We start from the raw sequence: 25,775 nt of genomic DNA, 5'->3' as shown, positions 1-25,775 counted from the left end.
TCTGCGATCATCAATCGAGTTTAATGCGTCGTACAGACGAACTACACGGGCAAATTGACGACGAACACTTGTCTCTATCCTTACTACCCACTGGACGGGCCTCCTGGGTCCAAAAAACTAAGTCTCAAGACACGTCAGCAGCTACCCCTCCCGGGTCCAACCTTTCACCACCTCCCATTACACTTTTTAAAGTTCAATTCAATCCACCCAAGAAGGAAACGAACCGAGAAAGAACCTGAAGACCTCGCATGGCGAGCCGCGCGGGAATGCATAATCGGCGTCGACAGTAACCAATACAGCAGACGTGTGCCTCCCAATTCGCTTTGTTCATCGATAAAAGAATATAAAAATCTTGTTCAACCAGCGTTGAGTGTATTAAAATAGATCTGTATCGTACAACACAGCTTCTCCCGGAGTCGTGGCCAGGACGGCAGGGGCCGTGGCAGCGGCAGCCTGCAGCTCGGACCAGCCTCCCTGCTCCGCGGGTCTGCGCGCGTGTGCGTGTGGGTCTGGGGCCGTGTGCGCACGCTCACGCACGTGTTCAATGCAATTTGGCACCGTGTGATATGCTGGGGTGGGGGGGCCCTGCGGCTCCCGGGGCTTGTTTGCTGTGCTAGGTCCCTGGGGACTGGAGGCGCTGGTGGGGGTGACCGCCGGGGACACAGGAGCCCTTTAAGAGGCAGCACACCCTCCAGGAGAGGGCGAGAGGGGCTCTGTCTCCAGAGGACACACCCAGGCCACGCCCCCTCCCCGCCCACCCTCGGGTGTCTGGGGCCAGGGGCAGCGGAGGCCACTGTGAGCAGAGACCCTAAGAGCCCACTTCACATTAAATATCTCACAATAAAAACGCCACACAAAAACGGAGTCATTTTTTGGCATCGTGTCCGCACTGGCAAGAAACCAGGAGTGGAATACGTCATCGGCGCTTCGGAAGGAGAGAGTAAACGGCTTCCGCGGAAGTGGGATGATTCGCCCCAAACTGAAACCGTGCGCCAGGCCTCCCACGCGGCTGCGGCGCCGTCCGGCCCAGAAACTCCAGGGGGAAAAGGCTCCCACAGCAAAATGAGCCCAAAGCATCCGCGAGAGGGAGGCGCAGGCGAGGGCGGTAGGGACTTGGGGGCGCCGGGACTTGGGGGGCAGTGGCACTGGCGGGAACGCAGCAGCATCCCCTTGAACGTAGAGTTTCAAGTCAAACAGCTGCTAATACTGACAGGTGGGCCTGGGCGTCTGGAAGGCACGGGCACCCAGCCCTGGGCATGGCCCCCACGAGGGAGGGCCCTGGCGTCCTACCTAGATTCACTACCCACTTCTGTCCAACTACCTGCACTACTCGGCCACGTCTGCGTTCCGGCTCCTCCCCACCGGACACGGGTCCTCAGGGGAGCGGGCACGCTGGCTCTCAGCGGGGGTGCCCTGGCCCCTCACACTTCTGCACGAGGGAGGTGTGGGGACAGCCGTGCTGCAAGCCGGAGGCCTGGGCAGTCCCACCACAGCAGCCCGATGGTGCGCCCCACCTGAACGTGATGGGGTCCTGTCTGAACGTGTGGGGGGCTCCACCCCCACCCCGGGCTGGAGAACTAGGACTCTCGCTCGCTCCACTGCCCCTCCCCCTGCCTTGTTCTGTCTGGCTCTGTTCTTGTCTGAGATTCACATTGTTCGTGGTTAAGGCTGACAGACCCCGGTCTGTGGGCCGGGTCCCAGTGGCTCTCCGCGGGTGTGAGACTGGCCTCGGAGTCAGTTGTGTCCCTGGGGGTGCTGGAGGGCCGCGTGCATGGCTGCTGTTGAGGGCTTGGTCCAGGGCCCGGCCAGCAGCGAGGCGGGGCTGGTGGTCGTCATGGTGACCTGGAGCATCTGCTCGCCCTGTATCAGTCTCAGGAGGGCCCGCAGGCGGTCCAAGGATGACTGGGTGCCCCTCTGCCGGGCCAGCAGGCTCATCTTAAGCTCCAGGCATTTCTGTTGGGGTGGGGGGCAGAGAGAAGGGTCTCAGAGTTCAACTGTGCAGGCATCCTGGGCAGCACCCCTTCACACACCCCTCCCAAAGCTCTCCCTCCCCCTGCAGCGGCCTGAAAGCAGCCAGGCAGGGAGCCTCACAAAAAGCAGGCAGCAGCGAAAAATGGAATTAAACAGCAGCAGACACAGTTTGTTTTAAACTTAGGGTTACAAATAGTGTGGGGGGGCGGGGGGCGTGGGAACCTTCTGCTCACGCTGCAACGCCACCTGCCCACACGCCTGCTCGCCGCTCCCGGAAGCAGCTAAGAGCCAGCTCCGGCCCAGCTGCGCAGCCGACAAACCTTCAGACGCCAGCCCGGTCCCTGCTCTGTCTCTCGCAGGCGGTATGCTCGCCTTTTTCTAGCCTGTATTTGTATCCTAGCAACATGGTGATGTGCGAAGGACTGATATCCCCACTTGGAGCTATTTGCTGCTTAGGCCAATAGCTTAAAATCCCTGAGACTGTGTCCAAAACTCTAAGATAGGAATAATCAGAGTATCTTCATACTACGCTTAAAGAGTTTACCAGGACATGGCACTGCTTTTACCATCATTATCACCTCTAGCACCATCTCCGTCACCACCATCACCATCACTACCATCATCACCACCACCATCATCACCATCATCATCATCACCATCACCACCATCATCACCACCACCACCACCATCATCTCCATCACCACCATCACCATCATCATCATTACTATCTCCATCACCATCACCATCATCTCCATCACCACCACCATCATCTCCATCACCACCATCACCATCATCAGCATTATTATCATCATCTCCATCACCACCATCACCATCATCACTATCTCCATCACCACCACCATCATCATCACCATCATCTCCATCATCACCATCACCACCATCACCACCACCACCACCATCACCACCACCATCACATCTATCACCATTGTCCTATCACCACCCTGCAGCGGGGGATCATTATGTCCACTTTGCACAACAGGACACTGGCTGAGACGGCTCAGAGCTGAGGAGGAGCAGACGCCGATGCTCAGTTGCTTGATGACCGTCTGTCGAGTGAGTCACCTCTGACTCGCTGCGTGACGCTGGCGAGTCTCCCTCCTCTGGGGCCTCAGTAACCAGACAGCGATGCTTTGGATCTACGTGGTTCTAGGGCAGCCCCGCCCCACACCCCGAGCCCCGCGCACCTTCACGGCCGAGGCCAGGCGCCGGTCCCGCTCCTCCAGCTGCCGGTGCTCGCTCTGCAGCTGGCTGCCTCTCTGCAGCAGCTTTTGCTTCTCCTCTTCTTTGACTGGAGAGAGGACCGGGCCGCGCCCAGGGGGCAGGTCAGCAGTGGGACTCCGAGGTCTACGCCTACAGGCCACACCCTCCCACAGGAGCCCGTGGCCCTGGCTGGACGCACGGGGCCTGGAAGGCCAGCCTCCCAGCTACTGCCCTGCACGGCCCCATCCTGGGCCCTCTTTTCAGAGTTCCGGCCAGAACAGCCTCCAATGGGCCTGGAGGAGGAGAGAAGGGAGCAGGAGCCCTTGCCCGAGTCCTACCTGTCTTGTGGGTGACGTAGGAGCGCACGATGGCCAGCATCCCGGTCCAGGGCACAGCTTCGTCTTTCTTTAAGGCCTGCAGGGCAGAGGGGACCTGAGCAGGCAGCCAGGTGGGGGCCCGCCACACCCAGAGTATGGGGCCCTGGGGAGGCACGAGCACTCTGAGCTGTAGGTTCCTCAGCCGGGACCCGGGATGGGGCCGTCCCTGTGTGGGGTCTGGGTCCCAGGGGCTGCTGGGCGAGGGTAGGATCTGCTTGTCACCAGGGCCTCAAACAGGGCCTGGCACAAGCAGGGCTGAATTCTTCGGTGAAAGAATAAATCAATGAGCACTTGTCTTGTTCCCATGTCCTGGGACCCGAGAGCAGCAGGGACAAACCCGGGACCCAGGGAGGCCCCACCATCACGCTGGAGTGGGAAACTGCCCCGCAGAGCGCTGTGACCCTGGGCAGGCACAATGCAGGGGCCTGTTCGACAACCAGCCCCCCCACGCCCCCTGCCTCCCCGTCGGCACCCTCTGCAGGGGCCACCCAGAAACGCAGGTTTGCTCAGGCGAACCGACCCCCATACCTTCTGCTGGCACTTGGGGCACACCCACACGCCCTTGGGCGCGGTCTTGAGGGGCGGGTCCAGGCAGCCGAGGTGGTAGGCCCCCGGGCAGGTGCCGCAGGGCTGCAGGTCGGCCCCTCTCTGGCAGGCCGCGCAGCGCTCATCGTGGGCGATCTCGCTCTGGAAGAGGAGGCCGGAGGTGAGCGCCGTCTCAGCAGCTGCCACCCTGCCTGCTCGCGACCCAGCCACGTTCAGCGGTTCCGGGAGAGGGAGGGGCCAGACAGGACCGGGAGGGGCAGCAGGGTCCTGGCACCCGCGGCATTTAGCAGGGTCACGGAGTGCTTGCTGGGCATGGAGTGGCCCCCGTGTCCCGATCCTTCCACCTGAGACAGGACTCCAGGTGAGGGGGCGGAGTCCTGCTGTGAGGCTGGTTAACAGCCCCCTCGGGTCTGCACTGTACCAGGGGCGCCTGTCGGGGGCGGGGAGGGGGCTGTGCGCATGTCACTCCTCACAGTCCTCTTACAGCACCAGGTCTACCTGGTGGCTCCTCCATCTCCACAGCCGTCCTGTGGTTGGTGGGAGACTCAGCGGGAAGGCACACACAGCACCACCGGGTAGGAACCCAGGGGAGGTTAGCTACCCCTCCCTCAGAAAGGTCATCTGCAGTCACCTTCAGTCTCTACTTACACACCTCCAGGCCCGGGAGCTCACTACCTTTCAAGCCTAGGCTCGCTCTGAGAGTGGAGTGTTCATAACCAAACCCTGTGACCTGCACAATCTGCGTGATCTCCCCCCACCCAAGAGAACCCCCCACCCCCGCACCTTATGTCTGTTCTCTACCCACATTAGCATCTCCCACCCTCAGACTCGGAAGGGACCAGAGGGCTCTCACCAGGGATGAGCAGTGCCACCAGGACACCTGGTGACTCTGAAGGAGGCCTCAGACCCTGCCCTCACCTCTACTTTCAGTTCAAGGACCCAGAGAGGGTGCGCTGCTTGCCCGAGGTCACACAGCGAGCTGGGGGTGGAACCAGGACGAGCATCTGGGTCTCCTACCTCGAAACCAAGGCCCCTCCCGCACGGGGGGCTCTGCGGGGGCGGGGCTCGGGCTCGAGGCACCTGCTGCCCCCACGCCTGCATGGCTGGGCACGGGGCGGCTGCGGACAAACGCGCCAGGCCCACCGGCCCGATCACACCAGTGCAGGCTCAATGGGCCAACGGCACAGCGTGAGCGGAGTTTACACCATCACCTATTGCTTCTCGGCGGCTTGATCGTTACAGGCACGTAGGGACTGGAGGCCTCTTAGAATTAGATCGGAAACATACAGAGAAACACCGAAGAAATTCTGAGCCAGGCCTTTGGATGAGGTCACAGCCAGCCGATGCTCTGGGAGGCAGGGACGTGCATAAGCCTGGGGGCCTGGGGACTCACAGGATCACAGAAAGGTGGGTGTCTGGGCAAGACCCTGCTGGTGTAACCCCTCGGGGGTGGGCGGTGAGCACAGTGAGCCAGGCAGAGACAGGAAGAGCCCACTGGCTCCCAGGCCTTCACGGCTCCCGGGTCCTCCCGTCCTCAGCACGAGCCTGAACTGGCGGGCTGCCCCCTGCAGTGCTGCCCCCGGCCGGGCAGGCTGGGAAGTGGACAGGGGCAAAGCTCTGGGCACCAAGGGCAGAGCCCAAAGGCCCTCTGCTCCGCCCCAGGGCAGCAGGACACTGGCCCTCACCTTTGCCAGGAGTGATGCTACCTGGACGGGAAAGCATGCCCCACCCCCTGGGTATGAAGAAAGGGGACACATACCTTCCAGCAGGGGTCCTCATTGGCTGGCACAGGGAGGAAGGGCGAGAACATGTTAGTGGGCATCTGGGGAGCACCAATCAGGACTGGAGTCCATGAGGCCCGGTGTGGCCAGGTTCTCACCCAGGGCATGATGGGAGCGTTACAGGCCCCAGTGACAGCTGGTTCTCACCCAGGGCATGATGGGAGAATCACAGAATCACAGGCCCCAATGTGGCCAGGTTCTCACCCAGGGCATGATGGGAGTGTTACAGGCCCCAGTGACAGCTGGTTCTCACCCAGGGCATGATGGGAGAATCACAGAATCACGGGCCCCAGTGTGGCCAGGTTCTCACCCAGGGCACGATGGGAGTAAGAGTTTCTGCCCTGGTCACGGCAAGGACACGCCACGGACCAGGCTCGTGGTGGCCAGAGTTCTCGAGGAGCAGGGCAGCAGGAGCATAGGGGGAGGGAAGCATCGCTCCAGTGGGGCTACGGGGCTCACTCTGAACTCCTCTGTTGCCCGTAGCCCACTCATTCTAGTGAGTGAGGCCCAGCACACATCCTAATGACCAAGCCGGGCTGCAGACGCCACCAGCAGTGGGAGGCCCTGCTTCATGTGCACACTCCACAGCGTACAGAGCGCTGTCATGCTCACCCCTGTGCCACCGTCCTCACGGCCCATTTTACACACCAGTAAACCAAGGCCGGGAGGCGGCGTGACGTGTCAAAGGTCAGAGTCCCAAGAGGAGGCAGGTCGTTTCCTGCCCGAGGACCACTTGTTCTCTAACTGGGGATGAAGGGCACCCTCGTGGAGGGTGTTGTGACTGTGGATGTTCGTGGAGGCTGGGTTCTTGGCCCCGAGGTCCTGCAGTGGGCAGGGCTGGCAGAGGGGGCGGGGCCCATGCATCCTGGGGTGAAGGCCCGGCCAGGTCCCAGCCTGCCAGTGCCCTGAGGTGCGGCAGGATCCCGGGGCCCAGGGGGCGGTCTGGTCCTGGCCACAGTGAGTCATGAGGCCGGGCCGAGCACTCCAGGTTCCCACGTGCTGCCCAGGGCAGCTCATGAGGGTGTGTGAGGCACCCGGCCAGCTACCTGGTGGGGAGGAGAGGCTCTCTCCAGGGCTGTGTGGTGGCAGGTGGCACCTGGGCAGGGCCACAGGGCAGAGGCCAGGAAGCACTGGCTGCAGATGCAGGTGCTGGGGGGGGGGGGCGGTGGGAGTGAGGGCCCCTCCTGGCACTGGGTCCTCACCCCGACCCAGGTCAGCTCTGTGGTGGGCGGGTCCTGCCGCAGTGGCCGTGGGCACCACGGGGCCTGGCCCTGCTCACCTCGTGCTGTGAGGAACAGGGGGCTGTTCAGGTAGCTGGACGCCAGCCGCTTCCTCTGCAGGCACAGAAAACAAGACAAAACCACCGTCGGGAGCCCTCCTCAGGCCGCAGTCCCTGCCCAGGCTCACCGACAGCCCCACCCAGGCTCTGGGCCCTGCTGGACACCCGGGGAGGCAGACACGGGGACAGGCCCGGGGACGCAGGGCCGGGCAGAGGAGGTGGGCAGGGGCCTGTCCCTCACCAGGGCGGAGTGGTCCCCGCTCCCTGTGGGGACATCTGTCCCACTAGGAAGGACATGAGGACCACACGGGGCAAATCAGTAACAGAGCGGACTGTGGTGCCCCATCTGCCCGTCTGTCTTCCCTCTTGGCTGCGCTGGGGTCCGGGGGGAAACAAGGGGTGCTACGGGTTAGCTCCCAACCCCCACTTCCGCCTGTGACCTGGGAGCCCTGGCGCCAGACAAGAAGGGCCTCTGCATCCTGGCGGCCTCAGACGGAAGCTCCCAGAGGGGGCTCTCCCACCCCAGGCCACGCGGTCTCGGCCTTGGTGGTTGGAGGGGGCTCTGGCTGTGATTGCACAGAAGGATTGTTCTAGAGCAGCTGTGGGCAAACTACGGCCGGCGGGCCTCATCCGGCCCGTCTGAAATGAATAAAACTAAAAAAAAAAAAAAAAAAGACCGTACCCTTTTATGTAATGATGTTTACTTTGAATTTATATTAGTTCACACAAACACTCCATCCATGCTTTTGTTCCAGCCCTCCGGTCCAGTTTAAGAACCCATTGTGGCCCTCGAGTCAAAAAGTTTGCCCACCCCTGGTCTAGAGTCTTGTTTGGCTTAACCCCGTCTCTCGGGCTGAGGTCCGGCCTTGGGAGGGGCTGCCTTTGACCCTACGTATGTGTCCAGGGCTCAAGGGCACCGGCTTCACGTTGGTCCCTGACGTGCTCACAGGTCACCTCTGGCCCCGGCCACAGGCTTTGGAGACCAGGGTCTGGCTTTGCAGGTCAGAGAGAGAGGGTTTCGTCCACGAACAGCAAGGGACGGGCCTCATCAACCAGAGAACCGGCCACTCCGGTGACACGCCTACAAACGGGCCACGGCGCTCGGGGACCCGCCTCAGGGACAGGGCTGCCACCCTCCCCACCGAGCTCCATGCACAGGATGTGGACCTGGGACAACTGGTCCAGCTGCCCCCCGGGGAGGCACAGGGCACTTTCCCGACCCCTCCAGGCCCCCGGAGCCCTGCCGGCCTCGGGACACGCTTCTGCCCCAGCTTTGGACTCTGGGGCCTTAGAAACACTGCTTCCAGCGAGGGGGTCACTCCCAGGTGCCCCACTGCCCGTGCCCTGCGACCCGCACCCAGGGAACGCGTGTGACAGCTCAGCCGACACGTCCGTCTCCTGCTCCTCTCTCAATGGACCCTGGGCTCCGGGGCGAAGCAGGATGGCTGACCGGGAGGGAGGGTGAGGGGGCCGGCCGGAGCCTCGCTCCCTGCGGAAGGCGGCCTCACCTCGGTCTCCAGGAGGCCGCTGTAGGCGGGGTTGGCGGTGCTTCTCCGCTTCCGCTCCTGGCGTTTGCTCTGGATTTCTGCAAGGCAGACGCCGTGGTTACCATCCTTCCCGCCCAGGAGCCATCACGGCCCCGCCGTCACACAGCCTGTCTGCACAGCACCGATGCCCGGTGCCCGGAGCAGGCCGGGGTCTCCAGGCATCGCCCTTCCCCACCCCCAGGCAGGACACGCCCACTGGGCTCAGGCTGGAGGGGACGGTTGGCAGGGAGGTGGCAGGAGTCCGGGATCCAGGCACCCACTCGGCTCAGGGCCCGGTGGGCCGTCACCCAGCCTGGGGCTGTCTCTCTTAGAACCCTGCACACCGGGTGCCTCTGGGCAGATGCTGGCCTGGCTGAGGCAAAGGGCTCCCAGGCCTGTGGCTCAGGTGGCCTCGCCCCCCCGAAGCCCCAGGCACGGAGCCTTCCAAGAGGCCTGGGCTGGCCGCCATGGCTGGCACTGGGGCGGGCCCCCCAGAAGCTGGTTCACCCTCGGGCGCTGCCCTCTGACCAGGGGGACTGAGACCCACTGCTCTGGGCTGATTCCAGCAGACCACCCGCCCCACCTGTCATGAGGGCCAGTCCCAGCCGTCCTGCTGCGGACCTTACCTTCCAGGTGCTCCGTGGTAACCAGGCCCAGCGCCACCATGAAGGCGATTTTCTGAGGGGAGGAAACAGAGAAGTGTTACCTCGCTTCATCATTCGTCCATTCATTCATTCATCCATCCATTCATTCATCATTCACTCATTCTACAGGCACTGCTCAGACCCGTATGCCCTGGCTCCTCACTGTGTCTCCTTAGCTTTAACCTAATGGACTTTCTCTGTCCCGGGACCCCACCCAAGGCCCCCGTGACATTTAGTCCTCACGCCTCCTCAGCTGCTCTGGGCTGTGAGCTTCTCAGCAGCCCTCGTTTCTATGGCCTTGATGGTTGTGAGGCGGGCAGGCACTCTGCAGGCGGCCCCTCCACTGGGATTTGCCTGATGAGGTTCTCAGGTTACAGCGGGGTCGTGGGCTGGGGAAGAAGACACAGAGGAAATGCCTTCTCATTACATCCTGTCGGGGACGTGCTGGCCACTGGCCAGTGATGCCGACTGGGCACCTGGCTGAAGTGCGCCTGGCAGGGTTCCCACCGGGACCTTCCCATTACCCCGTTCCCCCTGCCCTTATTTATTTTTTTTGGCTAACCCTCATCTGAGGACATGTTTCCATTGATTTTTAGAGAGAGTGGAAAGGAGGAGGAAAGACACAGAGAGAGAAATATCGATGTGAGAGAGACACATCGATTAGTTGCCTCGGGCATGCACCCCGACCACCCCAACTAGGACAGGATCGAGCCTGCAACCGAGGTATGTGCCCTTAACAGGAATGGAACCCCGAGACTCTTCGATCTGCAGGCCGACACTCTCCACTGAGCCAGCCTGCGAGGCCGCCCGCCTCTGTGGGAGGTCACCGTGAACAGACCCCGCCCCGAAGCTGGCCATTCCCGGGGCTCTGGGCGCCATGTGGACTTTTAAAGAACTGTATGTGGTGGGATTTATGAATATTTCCCTTTGCGGTGTGGATTTTTGAATCTTGGCTAGAGATTGAGGTTATAAAGCAAGTCGGCTGTGTTTTATTTCAGTACCTATAGTTCACATTTTACATGTAGGTTTCGGATCCACCTGGAATTTCTCTGAGAATAAGGGAATCAATGGGCATATTTACTGGGATGATGTCCAAATTATAAATGAACTTAGGGCACAACGATAACTTTATATAATACTAACATTTCCTACCCAAACCACGGTACGCCTCTATTCTTTTTGTCTTCGGGGGTTTTAAACTTTCAAGTGGGTGTTGGATATTTTATTATGATTATTCCGAGGCATTTACTCTTCTTGTTGCTATTGTAAAAGGGATTGTCTATAAAGTTTCGTACATTAATATGACACCCGCCGCCACGCTGAATTCTCTTAGTGTCTGTGGGAGTTTTTCATCCATTCTCTTGGGTTTTCTACATCATTTCAAACAGTGACTGTTCATCCTCTCTAATTTTTACTTCTCTGCTATTAAAAAGACTTCTCAACTTGCCAGCTGTCAATGATATTCTCTGATTCACTTTAAGTCCCAACTACAACAGACAAGACCATCCCACCGTTGATTCCACCTCCCACCTTCTCTCCCTCCTCCTCTCAACTGTACTCAGCTGAGCCTTGGCCCTTCACTGGAGCAGGCAACATTTAAACCGCCGGCCGACATCCTTAGCCCGTTTCGGCTTCACTCTGCAGTTAATTAAAGGTGCCGCCTCAGTGTTGGTGCCAAAGTGGCCCCAGCTGCTTGGGATCAACTGAGGTTGAGTCTGTAGTTTCTCCTGAAGGGCTCATGGGAGCCCACCTCCCAAGTTCTTAGCAGATTTGAAACGTTTTTGCAGCCCTGGCCGGGTAGCTCAGCTGATAAGAGCATCGTCCTGATACACGAAGGTTGCAGGTTCAATTCCCCGGTCAGAGCACACACAAGAATCAACTAATGAATGCATAAATAAGTGGAATGACAAAAATCAATGTTTCTCCCTCTCTCTCTCCCCCTTCCTCCCTTACTAAAATCAATCAATAAAAATTTTTTAAAAACCCACAAACGTTTTTGTAGCCCAGCCTGTGTGGCTCAGTGGTTGAACGTTGACCTATGAACCAGGAGGTCATGGTTCGATTCCTGGTCAGGGCATATGCCCAAGTTGTGGGCTCACTCCCTCTCTCATCATTGATGCTTCTACCTTTCTCTCCCTCCTCTCCCTTCCTCTCTGAAATCAATAAAAATATATATATTTTAAAATTTTTTGTAGCCTCTCCGCTTGAAGGCCAGCCCGGCTGGGCGGACAGTCCGGGGCTCTGTCCTCAGGACCGTCCCGTGTCGCTTGGCTGTGCTGCGTGGACAGGTCAGGGGCCAGCCTGGCCGTCTCCCTCCGAAGTCACTGGATCAGGACCCTTTCCCTTCCGTTGAAGGTCAGTGCCTTTCCTGGGCCGTCTCTACGCGGACTGACCATTTCCCCTTGTGCCCAGCGTGGTCATTCAATGTGCAAACCAAAGGATTTCATAAACGTTTGTGGATTATACTTCAAAATCACGGGAGCATCCCCACACCAAGAACAGGGGGTCCCCACATCCCAGTCCTGTAAGAGGTGCACCCGGGTTAATGCCAGACTAATGACATGACGAAGGGGCCACAGAGCTGCTGCAGGGGACTGGGTCCAGGCTGCAGGGCAGGGCCCCTGGCTTCCCTATCACTTCCGGGCCCTGCGGCTGACTGGGCAGTGGCAGGGCCTCTGGGAGCCCCCAGGACCGGCACCGCTCCACTGGCCGGATCCGGGAAGTCTGGGCTGGGCGAATACCAGGCCTCGGGGCACAGGCTCCTGCTTCCACACTCAGCCTCCCCTGCCTCCCACAGGAGATAACTTCCGTGCTCATGTGAGGACGGGTAACAGGCAGCTCACAGGAGCCACCTGCCTCCGTGTTATATTCTAATTCACAGCACCGCGGGGACTGCTGGGGTTTGACTGTATCCTGCTCCACCATCCTGGTGTCCTCCTTCCCATTCTCCAATTATCTACCTGTTGTTGGACCTTCTTTGTTTGCCTTCTGTAGGTACCGCTTTCTAATGTTCAAAAGCTCATTCTTCCTGTTTCATTTGTATAATTTCCTCCCTTCTGCCCGTGTTGTCCCTCGCTGTGTCTCCTGCCACGTCTATGGTACCCTCTGCCCATCCAGTTACGTATTTATTTCTGTGATCGTTTTTATTATTTTCCCTAAATAATTCCAGCTCAGGTTGCATTGTCTCCAGTCCTTTGGCCATTCGGCCTCCTCTCCCCTCGGTCCTTGGGTTCCAGCTTTGCAGTTTCCTTCTTTGTGGTGATGAGTTTGTCTTTTCCGTGTGTCATCCTTTCTTTTCACATCCTTTCCTGTCTTCTGGGGGGGAAGGTCCCACATTCACCTCCTTTTCCTCTGCTGACTCAGAAGTGATAGGTGGCACTTTATTACTTTTAGCAATTAGCGTAGATGTTTGAAGTATATGTTCTTAGCTATACCTTTTCCTAATGAAGTCTAAAATTAATATTTCTCTCTTTTTTTGGGAAGGTTAATATTTCTATCTTTCTCAACACGCTAACCTTAGCATGTTCTAACTTCCTCTAAAACATCACTGACCAACTTCTTATTGCCGCCTAGAATTTTCCTTTTACCCGTTTTGAAAAACAAAACTGGGGCCCTGGCCGGTTTGACTCCGTGGATAGAGAATCAACCTGTGGATTGAAGGGTCCTGGGTTCGATTCCAGTCCAAGGCATATGCCCGGGTTGCGAGCTCGATTCCCAATGGGGGGCGTGCAGGAAGCAGCCAATCAATGATTCTCTCTCATCACTGATGTTTCTCTCTCTCCCTCTCCCTTCCTTTCTGAAATCAATATTAAAAACAAAAAAGTGGGTAATTTTTTGCAGTCTGTGTTTAAGGTACTACCTGCCACGAAACGACCGTGGTGCTTGTGGTGGCCCTCACACCCACGTGCTGGCTCTCGGTCTTCTCACTAAGCACAGTTCTCACTGGTGGTTGTGGGTGGCAGGCCTCAGTCTTTCTATGTCTAACGATGTGTGTTTTGCCCTGGCCCTTGAAGAATGGGTTCAGCCGGTGTGAAACCGAGTTGGCAGTTCCTTCCTCTCAGCGGTCTGCGGGCGTGACTCTGCGGCTCCTGGCAGCCCCCAGCGTGCCCGCCGTTCCTTGGTGGCGGCCTGTGGCGCTGCCCTAGTAGTTTTCACGATCTCTCCTTCCTATTCTTGGACACAGATGTCTAGCCTCTAGATTTACTCTTATTCATCCGGCCTGAGACGGAGATGACTTTTGTTCTAAGAACTCACGTGGATGCTCCTCAATCCTAGAAAATGTTTAGCTTCGCTCTTCAACTATTGCTTCTTCCCTCCCCCAGCCCCCCTCCCGTGCGACGGAAGCTCTGGTTCCCCCCCTCCTGGCTCTTTCCTGCTTCTACCTGCACCCGCCAGTGAGTGTGTTTTTAACTTTGCGTCTGTGCTGCACCTGCAGGGACAACCCCAAGCAGCACTATCGCCATCCTGCCTGCTTCTTTTCGTTTGTTTTTTCCTTTCTGTTGTTGTTGTGTTTTTCTTTTTCTCTTTGTGTCTGGTTCTTTTTATTTCCTCTAATCACCATGTTTTCATTACCAGGTTTTCAAATACTGTTCGTGTTCGCCTGATCTTGTTCCAAGTGTTGATTTACTGTCATTCCCAGCATTAGAGCTCTTCCTGTGTTTGAGAATTCCGTCTACAGGCTCGTTTGGGGCACAAGTCCTTTTTTTCTGTTAGTTTTATTTTTCACTTTTTCTCCCTCCTGCTTAACCTTCCCTTCCCAGTTTGTAATTGCCTGGGCCTCCCCCCCCCCTCCACCCGCCCCCCGCCCCCACCGCCACCCCCCGTGCAGCTGTGACCCAGGCTCAGACTGGCTCCCGTACAAGCAGGGTAGCCTGGTTCTATCCCGCCTTTGTCCCCACCTAGGTTTTATCTGTTGTTGCTGTGGGTGTGCAGATGGGGACGCTCAAGAGGAATCCTGATGGTGTGTACGTGGGTGAATTCCAAGAAGGGCGTGACTTCCTTATTTCTGAGAGGTCCTCTAGCTGCAGAGTGAATGGACAGGGAGGAGCCCAGCTAGGGGCAGGGAGACCCAGCCGGGGAGAGACGGGCAGACTGGGGCCTTGGCGGCAGGGCTGGTATGGAGGGGGCAGCATCTGAGCGCACAGGCGTGGCCCAGAGGCGGCCGGGCTGGGGATGCAGTCAGGGCCTCCCCAGCTGGCCCTGCTCTGGCTGGCTCTGTGCAGGGCACACGGTGGTCCGAGGGTGGCCAGCTCGGTCAGATGACGCCCGAGGCCAGGACAACGGGTGGCCTCGTGCACTTAACCGGGACTGCGCGTGCACAGGTTCGAAGGCGCCACGGCTGCTCCGAGCCCTCTTTAAAAAGAAACCTTGACAGGATTTTTATGCCGAGACCCGCTGTAATTGCAAGTTCTATTGAAGCCATTACATGTATTTATGATAATTATGTAGTTAGATGTAATTATACTAATTGTATAAATGCGCAATAATCGACTAAGATAACTTTGAGAGAACAAAGAATCCACCCAGAAAGCCCTCCCGAAGGTTAAGAGTGTGCAAGACCTACGGGGGACAGAGGGGTGCTGGTGGGAGCCTGGCTCCGAGCCAGACCCAGAGCTCACGGTGCAGCAGGTGCTGGGAGTGCTCGCCCGTTGCCATGGAACCGAAATGCCTGTCTGTCAAGATAAAATTGGGCCTGGGGCCACGGAGGAGCCTTGGTTCCAGGTCGGCCCGGATGAATCCCCGCAGGCTTTGTGGACATGCAGGACAACGACCACGTCCCTCTCCTGCTCAAAGCTATGCCATGGCTCCCTAGTACCCAGGAATGAAGTTCCACCGCGGCAGCCGGCGTCAGGGCTCCAGGGTGGGGCTCTGGTCCACTGAGCCGGGCTGCGGAACCATCCGTGCAGGGGGCACACCCCGGCTGACTCCCGCGGGCATGCGGAGCCCTCCCACCTCCATGCGGTTGCCCAGGCAGCACCCTCTCCCTGCTCGCCCTCCCTCTTGCCTCCCGCCCCTCTGTAGAGACCCTGCCCGTTCCCCTGGGCCCTGCTGGTCACGCCCCTCGTGCGCCCAGCCCTCGGGTCCTCCCCGGTGGAAGCCGGCCCTCTCTCTGCACCTCAGAGTCTGAACGGGTGACTCTCCGGTGACGCCTGGCATCTGTTAACCAAGTCCCGAGGCCGTGCCTGTCGGTGGCAGGTGAGTGTCCCTGAGGCCAGGACACGTCCGCCCTTGACCGGCCCCCACCGTCAGCAGAGCCTGGCGTGAGTCATGCTCCCGAATAACTGATCGCACTGAGATGACTTCTCACAATAAAGACATTGGTAACAAGAATCCTAAGGCGCTGTGGGAGCCCCATGGCCTCTTCTCCCGCTGGGCGGGGTGGTCAGGGGACGCTGCCGGGCGGAGACAGTGTCTGAAGGCAACGTGCGATAAATGGGAGCCGGGCAGGGACAGAAAGGGGGCCAGGCGGGCAGGCACGTGGGAAAGGCCCAGGACGCAGCAGCAGCACAAGGGCCCTCACCTGCTGTGGCCCAAAGCCGCTGCCTCTCCCACCTCCATCGGTGCAGGTGGCATTAGGAGGGGCAGTGAGAGCCCGTCCTCCTTCCTCCTTCCGCAGGGGTTGCGGGGAGGGGGGGGAGTGTTGCTATGTACAATTTCTGGAAAGTTCTATGGGCACCTTTAGGAGACATCAGCACCTCCCGCACCAGACCTGGGCAGTGGTTGAAAGAAGAGCCTTGATTGGTCACAGCAGAGAGAGCCATGATTGGTCACAGGCATAGAGAAGAGCCATGACTGGTCACAGCAGAGAGAGCCGTGATTGGTCACAGCAGAGAGAGCCATGATTGGTCACAGGCATAGAGAAGAGCCATGACTGGTCACAGCAGAGAGAGCTGTGATTGGTCACAGGCATAGAGAAGAGCTGTGATTGGTCACAGCATAGAGAAGAGCCATGACTGGTCACAGCAGAGAGCCGTGATTGGTCACAGCAGAGAGAGCTGTGATTGGTCACAGCATAGAGACGAGCCATGATTGGTCACGGGCAGAGAGAAGAGCCCTGATTGGTCACAGCAGAGAGAAGAGCCCTGATTGGCCACAGCAGAGAGAAGAGCCAGGGCTGCTTTAGGGCCAGTGCTTCCGCCCGGAGGGGCCAGACGGAGCCAGGGCTGTAGGGCTCGGTGGTGGGTGCCCCGCAGCGTCCCAGGCACCGTGGACTCATGGCCAGGAGAGAAGCCGTACCTCCCACCTCACCGACGGGACGGAGGGGTTCGCCCGTCACACCCGGGAGCCAGCAGCAGGGGTGCAAATGCAGGCAGCAGGTTCCAGCCCCGGGCGGGCCACTCAGCCTGCGCTCAGCGCCCCCACTCGGAGCCCCCGCTGCACAGGGCGGCTGGGGCTTGTCAGCTGCCTCCGTGAGGCCCTCCCACCCCGACAGCAGTCCCCGGACCACAGCGCCTACCTCGGGGTTCTCCTGGCTCGGGGGCCGGTCTTCCTTCCTCTTGGCGGCCTGAGCTCCCTGAGACGGCTCCTCCGTGGGCGGCCGCGACTCGGCCTTGCTCTCGGGTTGGGTCTGCACTTGAGGCTGAATGATGATGACCTGGAAGGTACAGCGCAGGGAGGGGGATGAGGGGTGCTTGGGGGGGGGGGGTTAGAAGGGGTGAGGGTGGGAGGGAGGGAAGCGGGAGGGGGAGCTGGGAGGTCCAGGGGGGGCCTGGGTGACAGGCCCTGCAGTGGCAGGATCACGGGTGAGGCGGCTTGCACGGAGCTTGCAGGCTGTGGCAGGGCCTGTGCCTCCACAGCCCCTCCCCGTGAGGATGGTCTGCAGGAGAACGGGCCTGGCTTAGGACCCGGGGCCTGGGTTCCGTCCCGTGCTCCCGTGTCCCAGGTGTGGATTCGGGAGGTCACGCTGCCTCTACCCTCAGCTTCCACGGAATGCCGACCCCCGGCAGCGAGGGCAGGAGAAGTCAGCTCCTTTATCCCCAACGCAGATGCAGGTAAACTGAGGCCGAGGGGGAGCAGGGGGCCGGGACACTTCCCTGCTCTGTCCCTACTGCAGGGCCCCAGGCCACCGTGTCTGAGGTGCTCCCACTTGGCCGAGGCGGGCGAAGGAGGGTGGGAATAATGCTGTTTTTCTCACTGAGGAGCCCTGCGGAGCCCAGGGGTGGGTGGGCTGTGGAGAAGGAGGGGGTGGGCTCCAGGCCTCACAGAGACTCACCTGAGCAGCCCCCACCAGGGCTCAGGGTGACCCCTGGGTCTGTTGGAGGGTCAGAGCTGGAAAGTCTGAAATTGACTTGTGCAGCCCAGCCCAGCCTCCCTGGGTGGCTCCCTCCCATCTGGGGCTCAGCTATTTCATTTCAGTCTTTGGACAGGAAATTGGGGAAAAACTGTTATATTTCTTGGGTCCCAGGGAAGCAATTCAGGGCCGAGCCAGGAGTAATTTGAACTGGCATTTTCCCCGAGAACGGGAGAACTATCCTATGAATTGTGAGGAGAAGATGGCTTCTCTTTCATTGGCTTAAGGCAGTGGTCGGCAAACTGCGGCTCGGCAAACCGTGGCTCGCGAGCCACATGCGGCTCTTTGGCCCCTTCAGTGTGGCTCTTCCACAAAATACCGATTTCTGCGCACGGGCCACGAAGTTTCAATTGCACTGTACGTGCGCGCCCGCACATGGTATTTTGTGGAAGAGCCACACTCAAGGGGCCAAAGAGCCGCATGTGGCTCGCGAGCCACGGTTTGCCGACCACGGGCTTAAGGGAAGGCTCTTTGTTCTTCTTCATATCAGTTTAAAGTCCCAGAATTCTCTGGATGGAAAATAATGCCCCTTTTTATATTCACGGGGAGAAAAACACGAAGATCCCCCATAGAAAAAAAGGGCAAAGCATATCCTCAAATGACACAGGAGTCAGCATTCTTGAAAAGTCTAGGAAAAACATCCAAGCTTAATAATAACCAAATCACTCAACTTTCAACAGCGGGTGCCTGTTTGCACCGATTAAATGCAAAGTGTTGAAGCGACAGCACTGGGTGCTGGCGAGGCTGCAGTGAAGCCGGGACAGCAGCTGCTCAGCTCGCCCTGGACCGGGCCGCCCGGGTCCACAGCTCCCCACAGGGACCGCATCAGCCCAGAGCCCGTCAGCAACTCCTTAGGCAGCGGTTCTCAACCTGTGGGTCGCGACCCCTTTGGCGGTCCAACGACCCTTTCACAGGGGTCGCCTAAGACCATCCTGCATATCAGATATTTACATGATGATTCATCACAGTAGCAACATGACAGTGATGAAAATAATGTTATGGTTGGGTCACAACGTGAGGAACTGTATTTAAAGGGCCAGAGGTTGAGAAGCACTGCCTTAGGCTTTTAGAGTCCCTGGGGACACGGTCCCGGGGTGCGAGGGCCCCGGAAATAGGCTGCATGCAGTGACATGGAAGGGGAGTGCCAACCTTCAGACCGGGAAGTGGAAGCGACACTGGCCGCAAACGAGGGGGGCAGCCTGATGGACCCCAAACCCGGAACAGGAAAAGAGGCCAAAGAAAGGAAAGGACGCTCTCCGTAGCCCCGAAGGCCTCGAAAGCACAGTCAGAAGGCGCTTGGAGGGAACAGGGAGACGATCTTAGTTTGTTTTAAATCTGAGATTTTTCCATTCAGACACCTGGGTCCAGAGGAGTCCTTGGCTGCCTAACTCCGCCCGCAGAGCCGTCCTCAGTAGGGGGCTCCCCTGCTGTCATCCCTTCTGCCCACATCTTACGAGTCACTTACCCCAGTGAATGAAGTCATTAACGCACCGACCAATCATTCTTGTTTTGCTGGCATTTCGCTCAGCCATATATTCTTCCAATCACATACCCGTTTACTTGTGCCCTCATTCATTCAAGCGTGGATCCACCCGCCGATCACTCATTTCCACCCCATTTATCCATTCGACCACTTGGCCACCCTGCCCTCCAGTCTCATTCTGCCCGGCCTCGTTCACTTGGCACCTCCTGGGCAGGAGCCTGCCGCGGGCACAGCCTCACCTTGTTGTCGGTACTGATGAGGAGGGGCTGGACTTTGATGCTGTCCCTGACCACGGACACGGCGGCGCTGGGGGCGATAGCAGTGGCATTGCTGGGGGCCGTGGAGATGATGGCGTAGGCCACCCCGGCACTGCTCAGAGAGGACGAGATGGCGGCCGGCTCCGCGAGGGCCTGGGGCTGGCTGCCGGGCGCTGGCACATGGCTCACGGTGTTGTTGGCGGTGGGGAGGGCTGGGCTGGGGTTCTTGATACTGACCACGGTGGCCTTCTGGAATGTTGGGGGCTGTTTGGGTGGCCGGTCCCGGCCGGGGGTGACGGGGAGGCTGTCTGGAATCAGAGTCTTTGGCCTAACCTGGGGGGAGGGGAGACGGACAGACAGGTGGGTGGTCAACTCTTTTAACCATTCCTCCCCCCCCCCCATTAAAAAACCCCCGTCCCTGCATGGCCCAGTCCAGAAATGAGTCATCAAGAGCGATGCTGTGAGGCGGCTCGATGCCTTCTGCCCGGTTCGAGGCCAGCCTGGTCTAGTCCATTTTTTAAAATCCTGGTCATCGCCCATTAAGTTGATTTCCAGTTCCTCACTGGGAACGACGGGTGCCCGCCCGAGCGCCTCCGCAGGACAGAAGGAGACGGGCGAGGGAAGGGGCTCCGCCAGCTCCGTGCCCACCAAAGCCTCCGTGCCGAGGGGCTGGGGCGGAGACCACAGGACAGACGGACAGACCCCGGGCCCGCCCCGGGCGGCTTACCTGAGGTAGCACTGCCACTCCTTGCCCGGCCAGCCTCTGCAAGGAGCTGACCTGCGGACCCGTGACCGGCACAGCAGGGATGGATCCCAGAGCCTGGAAGACAGGGCGCCGCTGAGGCGGGCCAGGCCGAGGCGCACGCCGCACCCGGCAAGGACCCGCACCCGCCCTGCTGGCACCTGACTGCAGCCTTCCGGCCGCCAGGACTGAGCTGCAGGTCCATTCTGTGGTTTATGGGCCCCCACCCCCGTCTGTGGGACTCTGTTACAGCAGTGCGAGCAGGCTGTCAGCCTCCCCCTGCCACCGGGAAGAGGGTCTTCAGCAGGGACCCCATCAGCCAGCACCTTGACCTTGGCCTTCCGCCCGTGAGGAGGAAATGCCACGCAAGCCCCCGTCTCTGGGTCTTCCGTTCCCTCTGTCCCTGTGTCCCGCAGCCTCTAGAGCAGCGGTTCTCAACCTATGGGTCCCGACCTCTTTGGGGGTCGAACGACCCTTTCACAGGGGTCGCCTAAGACCATCGGAAAACACATATATAATTACATATTGTTTTTGTGATGAGTCACTATGCTTTCATTATGTTCAATCTGTGACAATGAAATTGGGGGTCCCCACAGCATGAGGAGCTGTATTACGGGTCGCGGCGTGAGGGAGGTGGAGAACCGCTGCTCTAGAGGCTGTGGTGCTAAGCCTCCATCCTGGTCGGTGCCTGAACACCAGCGCTTCTGTCCGCGCCTGAGACGTGCAGCCGGGGCGGGAGGAGGGTCGCAGGGCGGCTGGACAGGCCGCGAGGGCGGGGCCCGCGGTCGTGGGGAAATGGGAGCCGTGCTTTGACCTCGTTCTCAGCACTCGGTCACCAACAAGGAAACCGCCCTCCCGCACAGGCCTGTGGGCTGTTCGCAGAACGGGCACCGTCCCCTGCCAACGCCATGAACTACACATGGTACTGCCCGGCTGCCGGGAGCCGGTCCATCCTTGCTGTTTCAAGGGACCTGGCATATATGGCAGACGGTTCTTAATATGTTTGCTCACCTTCTTGGTGCTGTGTTTTAACCAAGGTCACCTCTCCGAGAAAGGTTGAATCCCCAGGTAGGGATTTTCCCCTGAAGTTAGGGAGGGAATAAAACCCCTCAACTAAGTGCCAGGCGGGTAATTAATCACTTTAACTATGAACAATCATGCTTAAGCTACATAATCTTTACTCCCTGGAATGGAGATAAGAAACGCCCTAACCTTTGTAATAGAGATTGATAGGATTGAATCAACTGGTATAAATACAGATGTAACAAGACAGCAAGACACAGAACTTATAAGACAGAACTTCAGACACAGGGCTTGGAAGACAGGACCAAGAGAGACAGAGCCTAGGCACAGAACCTACACAGAACGTTCTCTAGAGACAGAAGAACTTCGCTGGCGAGAGCATGCCAGAGGATCCTGGACAGGGACTGGCCTCGGAGCCTGGAGGTGGAGCCTGGCGAGAGAGCATGGTAGGGGATCCTGGACTGAACCTGACTGCGGAGATTGGTAGGAGAGCCTGACTAGAACCTGGTGACTGAACCTGACTGGAGAACCTGAACAGAACCTCTCTGAAGATCCAGACCAGAACTTGGCTAGAGATCCTGGCTAGGCTGCTGATCAACTAAACGCTGTCTCCGTGTCATTCCTTCTTCGCCGACTCCGTCTATGCCTTAGGGGACCCCGGACCCGCTGGGGCTGGACCCCGGCACCCGGCCCCAATCCGGCCCACGCTGGCGTGTACATGGCTGCTGGGGCGCGGGGTGCCGACGCTTTAAGGTGCACCCTACAGGGTGCGGGTGACCCTGGTGCCCGGGCAGCGGGAGGCGCATGGGGGATGGGGTTTTTCCAGAGGAATTTGCTAAAAACGAGGCTGCTGAGAGCTCCCATTCGCCTCCTCTCGGAATGATGGGCTTCCTCCGAGGGCCCGTCGCCCCCACCCTCTGTGCTCCTCCTGCGGGCTGCGGCCTCCACACGCGGAGAGGACGTGAGCCGGCCGGCCGGACACCACCCGGAGGCCATTCCTCGAGCTCCGGGAGTTTATGGCCGCCCTTTCGTCAACATGAATGAGCTCCTTACGACTACATGTACAGCCCTCAGCATTTTAATAGGGAAAATGGGCCATAAATGTCAAAGATAACTTCATCACCGGAGTCCCCGGGGCGGCCGGGGAGCCCTCAGACACCCAGGCCGGTGGGAGGCCGAGGGGACAGGTGTGCGCTGGCTGCTCGAGGCGGGGACACACTGGGCTGCGTGTGGCCCTCGCCCTGCACCAGCCACCGCGTGGGCAACAGGCGCCCGGCAGCGGGAGGGGCGCCGGCAGCGGGAGGGCGCCTGGCAGCGGCTGAGGAAGGTGGGGCAGCAGCCAGGCCTCCGAGCCCCCGGCAGGACAGCAAGGAGCCGCCTTGGCCTCCGTCCCTCCACCAGCCGGCGGCCGAGCAGCTTCTGGAGCCGCAACCTGCTTGCATCTGGATGGAGCCCCGTGACGCGGGGCGAAGGTAACAACCAAGCTCCCACCTGGCCGGTGCCAGTAAATAGTAATGCAACGTAAGGCCCCTTCACCGGCGTGTGGAGCAGCTTATTCACAGACGGAACCGACCGCGCCTTCCTCTCGGCCGGGAACGACTGAGCCGGCCTTCCGCCAGCGCCCACTCCCACTCCCGACCCCTTGCTCGTCCACAGAGGAGCGACGGGCGTTTCAGGTGCATGTGACAAGCCAGGGACAGGCACCCCTGTCACCTCTGCCCGCCCACATGCGTGTCACGGCTGTGATGGGCACATCCCAGAGCCACTCATTCCCAGCGGCCCGGGTCACCTGAGCATCGCTGTCCTCTGTCCTCGCCTCCCCAGCAGGGGAGCCCCGCCTTCCCCGCTCCCAGGGCCAGAGGGCAGGGCACACTGCCGCTGAGAGTCACCCCAGCAGCTCCTCCTCTCACACGTGTGCCAGGGACGGGCGTGCGCCGCAGGGAAGCGCTAGGGCCGAGGACACAGGCGGCTCCAGTCCGCAGGGGCTGGGTCCCGGTGACCCTGACCCGAGGGCCAGCAGAGGCGGACGGCCTGAGCTGACGTTTACAAGGTCCCCTCAGCAGCCCAGTGTGGCCAAGCGGCTTCATTAACTTGAAAGGGTAATTTTCCGCTATTTAGTAGGAAACACACTCTAGATGGCATCGTGGACCAAGAATTAGGCTGTGATCTGGAGGCGCGCAGAAGCCCGCGAGTGGCACCCGGGTGGGGTGGGGGGTGGGGCGGGGCAGGGCAGGTGGGGTGGGAACCTCCCACAGACGGCGGCCTTTGGAGCCAGGCTGGCTGTGTGGTGGCAGCGACCACACGACCAGCTACCGCGCCACATCACAGCTCAACAGAGAAATGCCACGTCTGCAAAAGAACTGGCCTTTGGTGGGGGGGGCAATCAGGACCCTATTGAATCCCCCATCCAGGCGTCGGGGCACCCCTGAACCCCAGGGGGAGACACCTGCCTACTGCCCGGCTCTGTCTGCCTGCGGAACTTATCCAAAGCCATTGGCAGGGGGCCCTGGGGGGCAGCCCCGCTAGAAGGCCAGGGAGCAGGCTGCCTGCATGGGGGGGGCGCCCACGGGAGGACGCACAGGTGAGGGTGCAGCTCAGAGCCTTGGAGAGGGAGGCGGTGCGCACAGAGGACCCAGGGCTGGGCTGGAGCCTCGCAGGCCGCGGGAAGACCCTGGGGGGGCCTCCCTCTGGTCCGGGGCAAGCTGGTATTGGGGATGTCTCCAGGGCGGCCTCCTGGGGGCTGGAGCAACAGGAAAATATGGAATAGTTGGCTCCTGCCCTTCCCCTGGTCCCCACAGACCACCTGTCCCCCTCACTTCGTGCACCCCAACATCCGAGATTGGGGAGGCCCCGGAGCCACTGCCTGGGCCCTGGGATGCAGAGCCCCGCCAGGCAGGCATCTTCAAAAGCAACCAGGACCAGACGCGGCGATGGGAGTTTCTGACAGCGGCCCCATCCGCCCTCTGGACCTCGGGAAATGGTCCTTTAGGAAATCTAGTTTCCACGTGTGACGGCTGACGCGCTCCCACGGGCCTGGCCTCAGCGTCCGGCCACCTCGGCGCCCTGGGAGCTACCCAAGGCGGCGCTCATCTGCACGGTGCCCGCCCGGGTGCCCGCCACGGCCCACAGGCTCCTGGCTTGGGAGAGGCCTCCTGGGTGCGGGCAGCAACCTGAGGGGCAGCCCTGGGGCTCAGTGTCACCCCAAGGATTGAGACCAATGTCTACACCCAAGAAGCACCACCCAGAGCATGAGGTAGAACATTCCAGCAGACCCGGGGCTCCTGAGCCAGCAGCCGTTAGGAGAACAGGACTAAATCCCCCGGTTTCTTAACCTGTTGGCACCAATTCGTTGACTGAGCAGCCACTCTGGGCGGTGGGGACAGAGGTAGGAAGGCAGGGGCCCACCCACTCTGTGCTGAGCCGTGAACCCGACCTGGCACCACTCGGCCAGCCGAGATGGAGGTGGACAGGAAGGGCGGGGGTTCGCGCTGACAGGGCATGCCTGTGCCTGCCGATTCCCTCAGATCTGGGGTGATTTCAGGCCCCTGTGAAGATGAGGAAATGGGGGGGCAGGGGGATGACCTGCCCCAGGCGGGTGGCTGGTGAGGTGTGGGAGGGACCTGAGGGTGGGCTGGCTCCCCCCCCACCCCCCTCCTCCCGACCCTGCCCTGCGGGGGGAACGGAGGACACGGAGGAGCTCAGTGTCCCCTGCAGGGTCAGCACAGCCCTCGGGCTTACGGGGGGGGGGGGGGCCCTGGATGGAGCAGTAGCACGTGTCCCGGCCACCGCAGGGCTCGGCACACAGGAGGCACTTAATAAACGCACCTCCCTCAGAAGTGCGTCCCTGCACCGGCCTGTCCTGCAGGACGGAGGGGCCGTGACACTTGGTGGCCGCACTTTGGGGATGGAGGTGACGGCTGTGGGGGAACCACCTGGAGCTTGGGGGGCAGGGCCCAGGGCCGGGTGCCCCCCCCCCCACCGTGCAGAATGGAAACCATCCTCCTGCTGCCCCCCCTTCAGAGTCCGTCTGGACCAGCGCCCTCGCCTCCTGACTCAGCTTCCCCACCTCCGCGGTGGGGCCACCAGGGTCAGGTGGTCAGACTGTCACCAGAAAAGGTCTAATGAACTTGACACTGAGATGACCCCAGGCCTGGGGCAGGGAGAGGGTGGGGCCCACGCGAGTGGGGACAGTGGCCAGAGCTCCCCGGGCAGCACCCGCAGCCGAAGCTCGAGGCCCGCGCTGTGAGCTCGCTCACTTTGCAGGAGAGACACCCCCATCTCTCCAGTGGGTTTCTGGATGCCAGACCCCCTTACACCCAGCGGGCTCCCCCACTCCCAGAACCCACACCCGGCCTCCCCACACCCCCAGGCGGCCTCAGGAAGGTCCCTGAACCGCTCGTATCAGCGTCCCCCTGTGCGAGCTTGACCTGTGCTCACAGCGTGGCTACGCCATTAAGTGGGACGTACAGGAAGGGTTTTAACACTGCAGATGGTTTAATCAATGCAGCACGGGCCGTCTGTACCAGGGGGGCACTGTGCTGGTTTGGGCACAGCGCCCGTCTCCCTATGGCACCGAGTCACTAGCCTGCAAGGAAGGGCGTGGGGCAGCACAGAGCGGGTGAGCAGTGCCCACAGGTG

At 60.1% G+C, this 25,775-nt stretch overlaps 1 protein-coding gene across 2 annotated transcripts in view; it reads right to left on the bottom strand.

The window, feature by feature from the left end:
• PHF21B (PHD finger protein 21B) overlaps window positions 1-25,775 on the bottom strand; it is a 51,354-nt gene continuing 25,579 nt past the window's right edge. For both annotated transcript variants that reach the window (XM_059681402.1, XM_059681403.1), the window contains exons 3-13: window positions 20,100-20,192; window positions 19,355-19,705; window positions 16,799-16,936; window positions 9,325-9,376; window positions 8,681-8,757; window positions 7,173-7,227; window positions 5,872-5,894; window positions 4,095-4,253; window positions 3,528-3,603; window positions 3,174-3,277; window positions 1-1,953 (exon numbers count right to left, since the gene is read on the bottom strand). In XM_059681402.1, coding sequence (XP_059537385.1) covers window positions 1,735-1,953; window positions 3,174-3,277; window positions 3,528-3,603; window positions 4,095-4,253; window positions 5,872-5,894; window positions 7,173-7,227; window positions 8,681-8,757; window positions 9,325-9,376; window positions 16,799-16,936; window positions 19,355-19,705; window positions 20,100-20,192 — 1,347 coding nt within the window. In that variant the 3' untranslated portion in view covers window positions 1-1,734. The remainder of the gene's footprint in view (window positions 1,954-3,173; window positions 3,278-3,527; window positions 3,604-4,094; window positions 4,254-5,871; window positions 5,895-7,172; window positions 7,228-8,680; window positions 8,758-9,324; window positions 9,377-16,798; window positions 16,937-19,354; window positions 19,706-20,099; window positions 20,193-25,775) is intronic.

This window comes from Myotis daubentonii, chromosome 2 (assembly GCF_963259705.1).
Source record: "Myotis daubentonii chromosome 2, mMyoDau2.1, whole genome shotgun sequence".
In the NCBI taxonomy this organism is placed as follows: Eukaryota; Metazoa; Chordata; class Mammalia; order Chiroptera; family Vespertilionidae; genus Myotis; species Myotis daubentonii.
The sequence above is the reverse complement of the archived record's forward strand: the minus strand, read 5'-3'. Positions and strand labels throughout refer to the sequence as shown.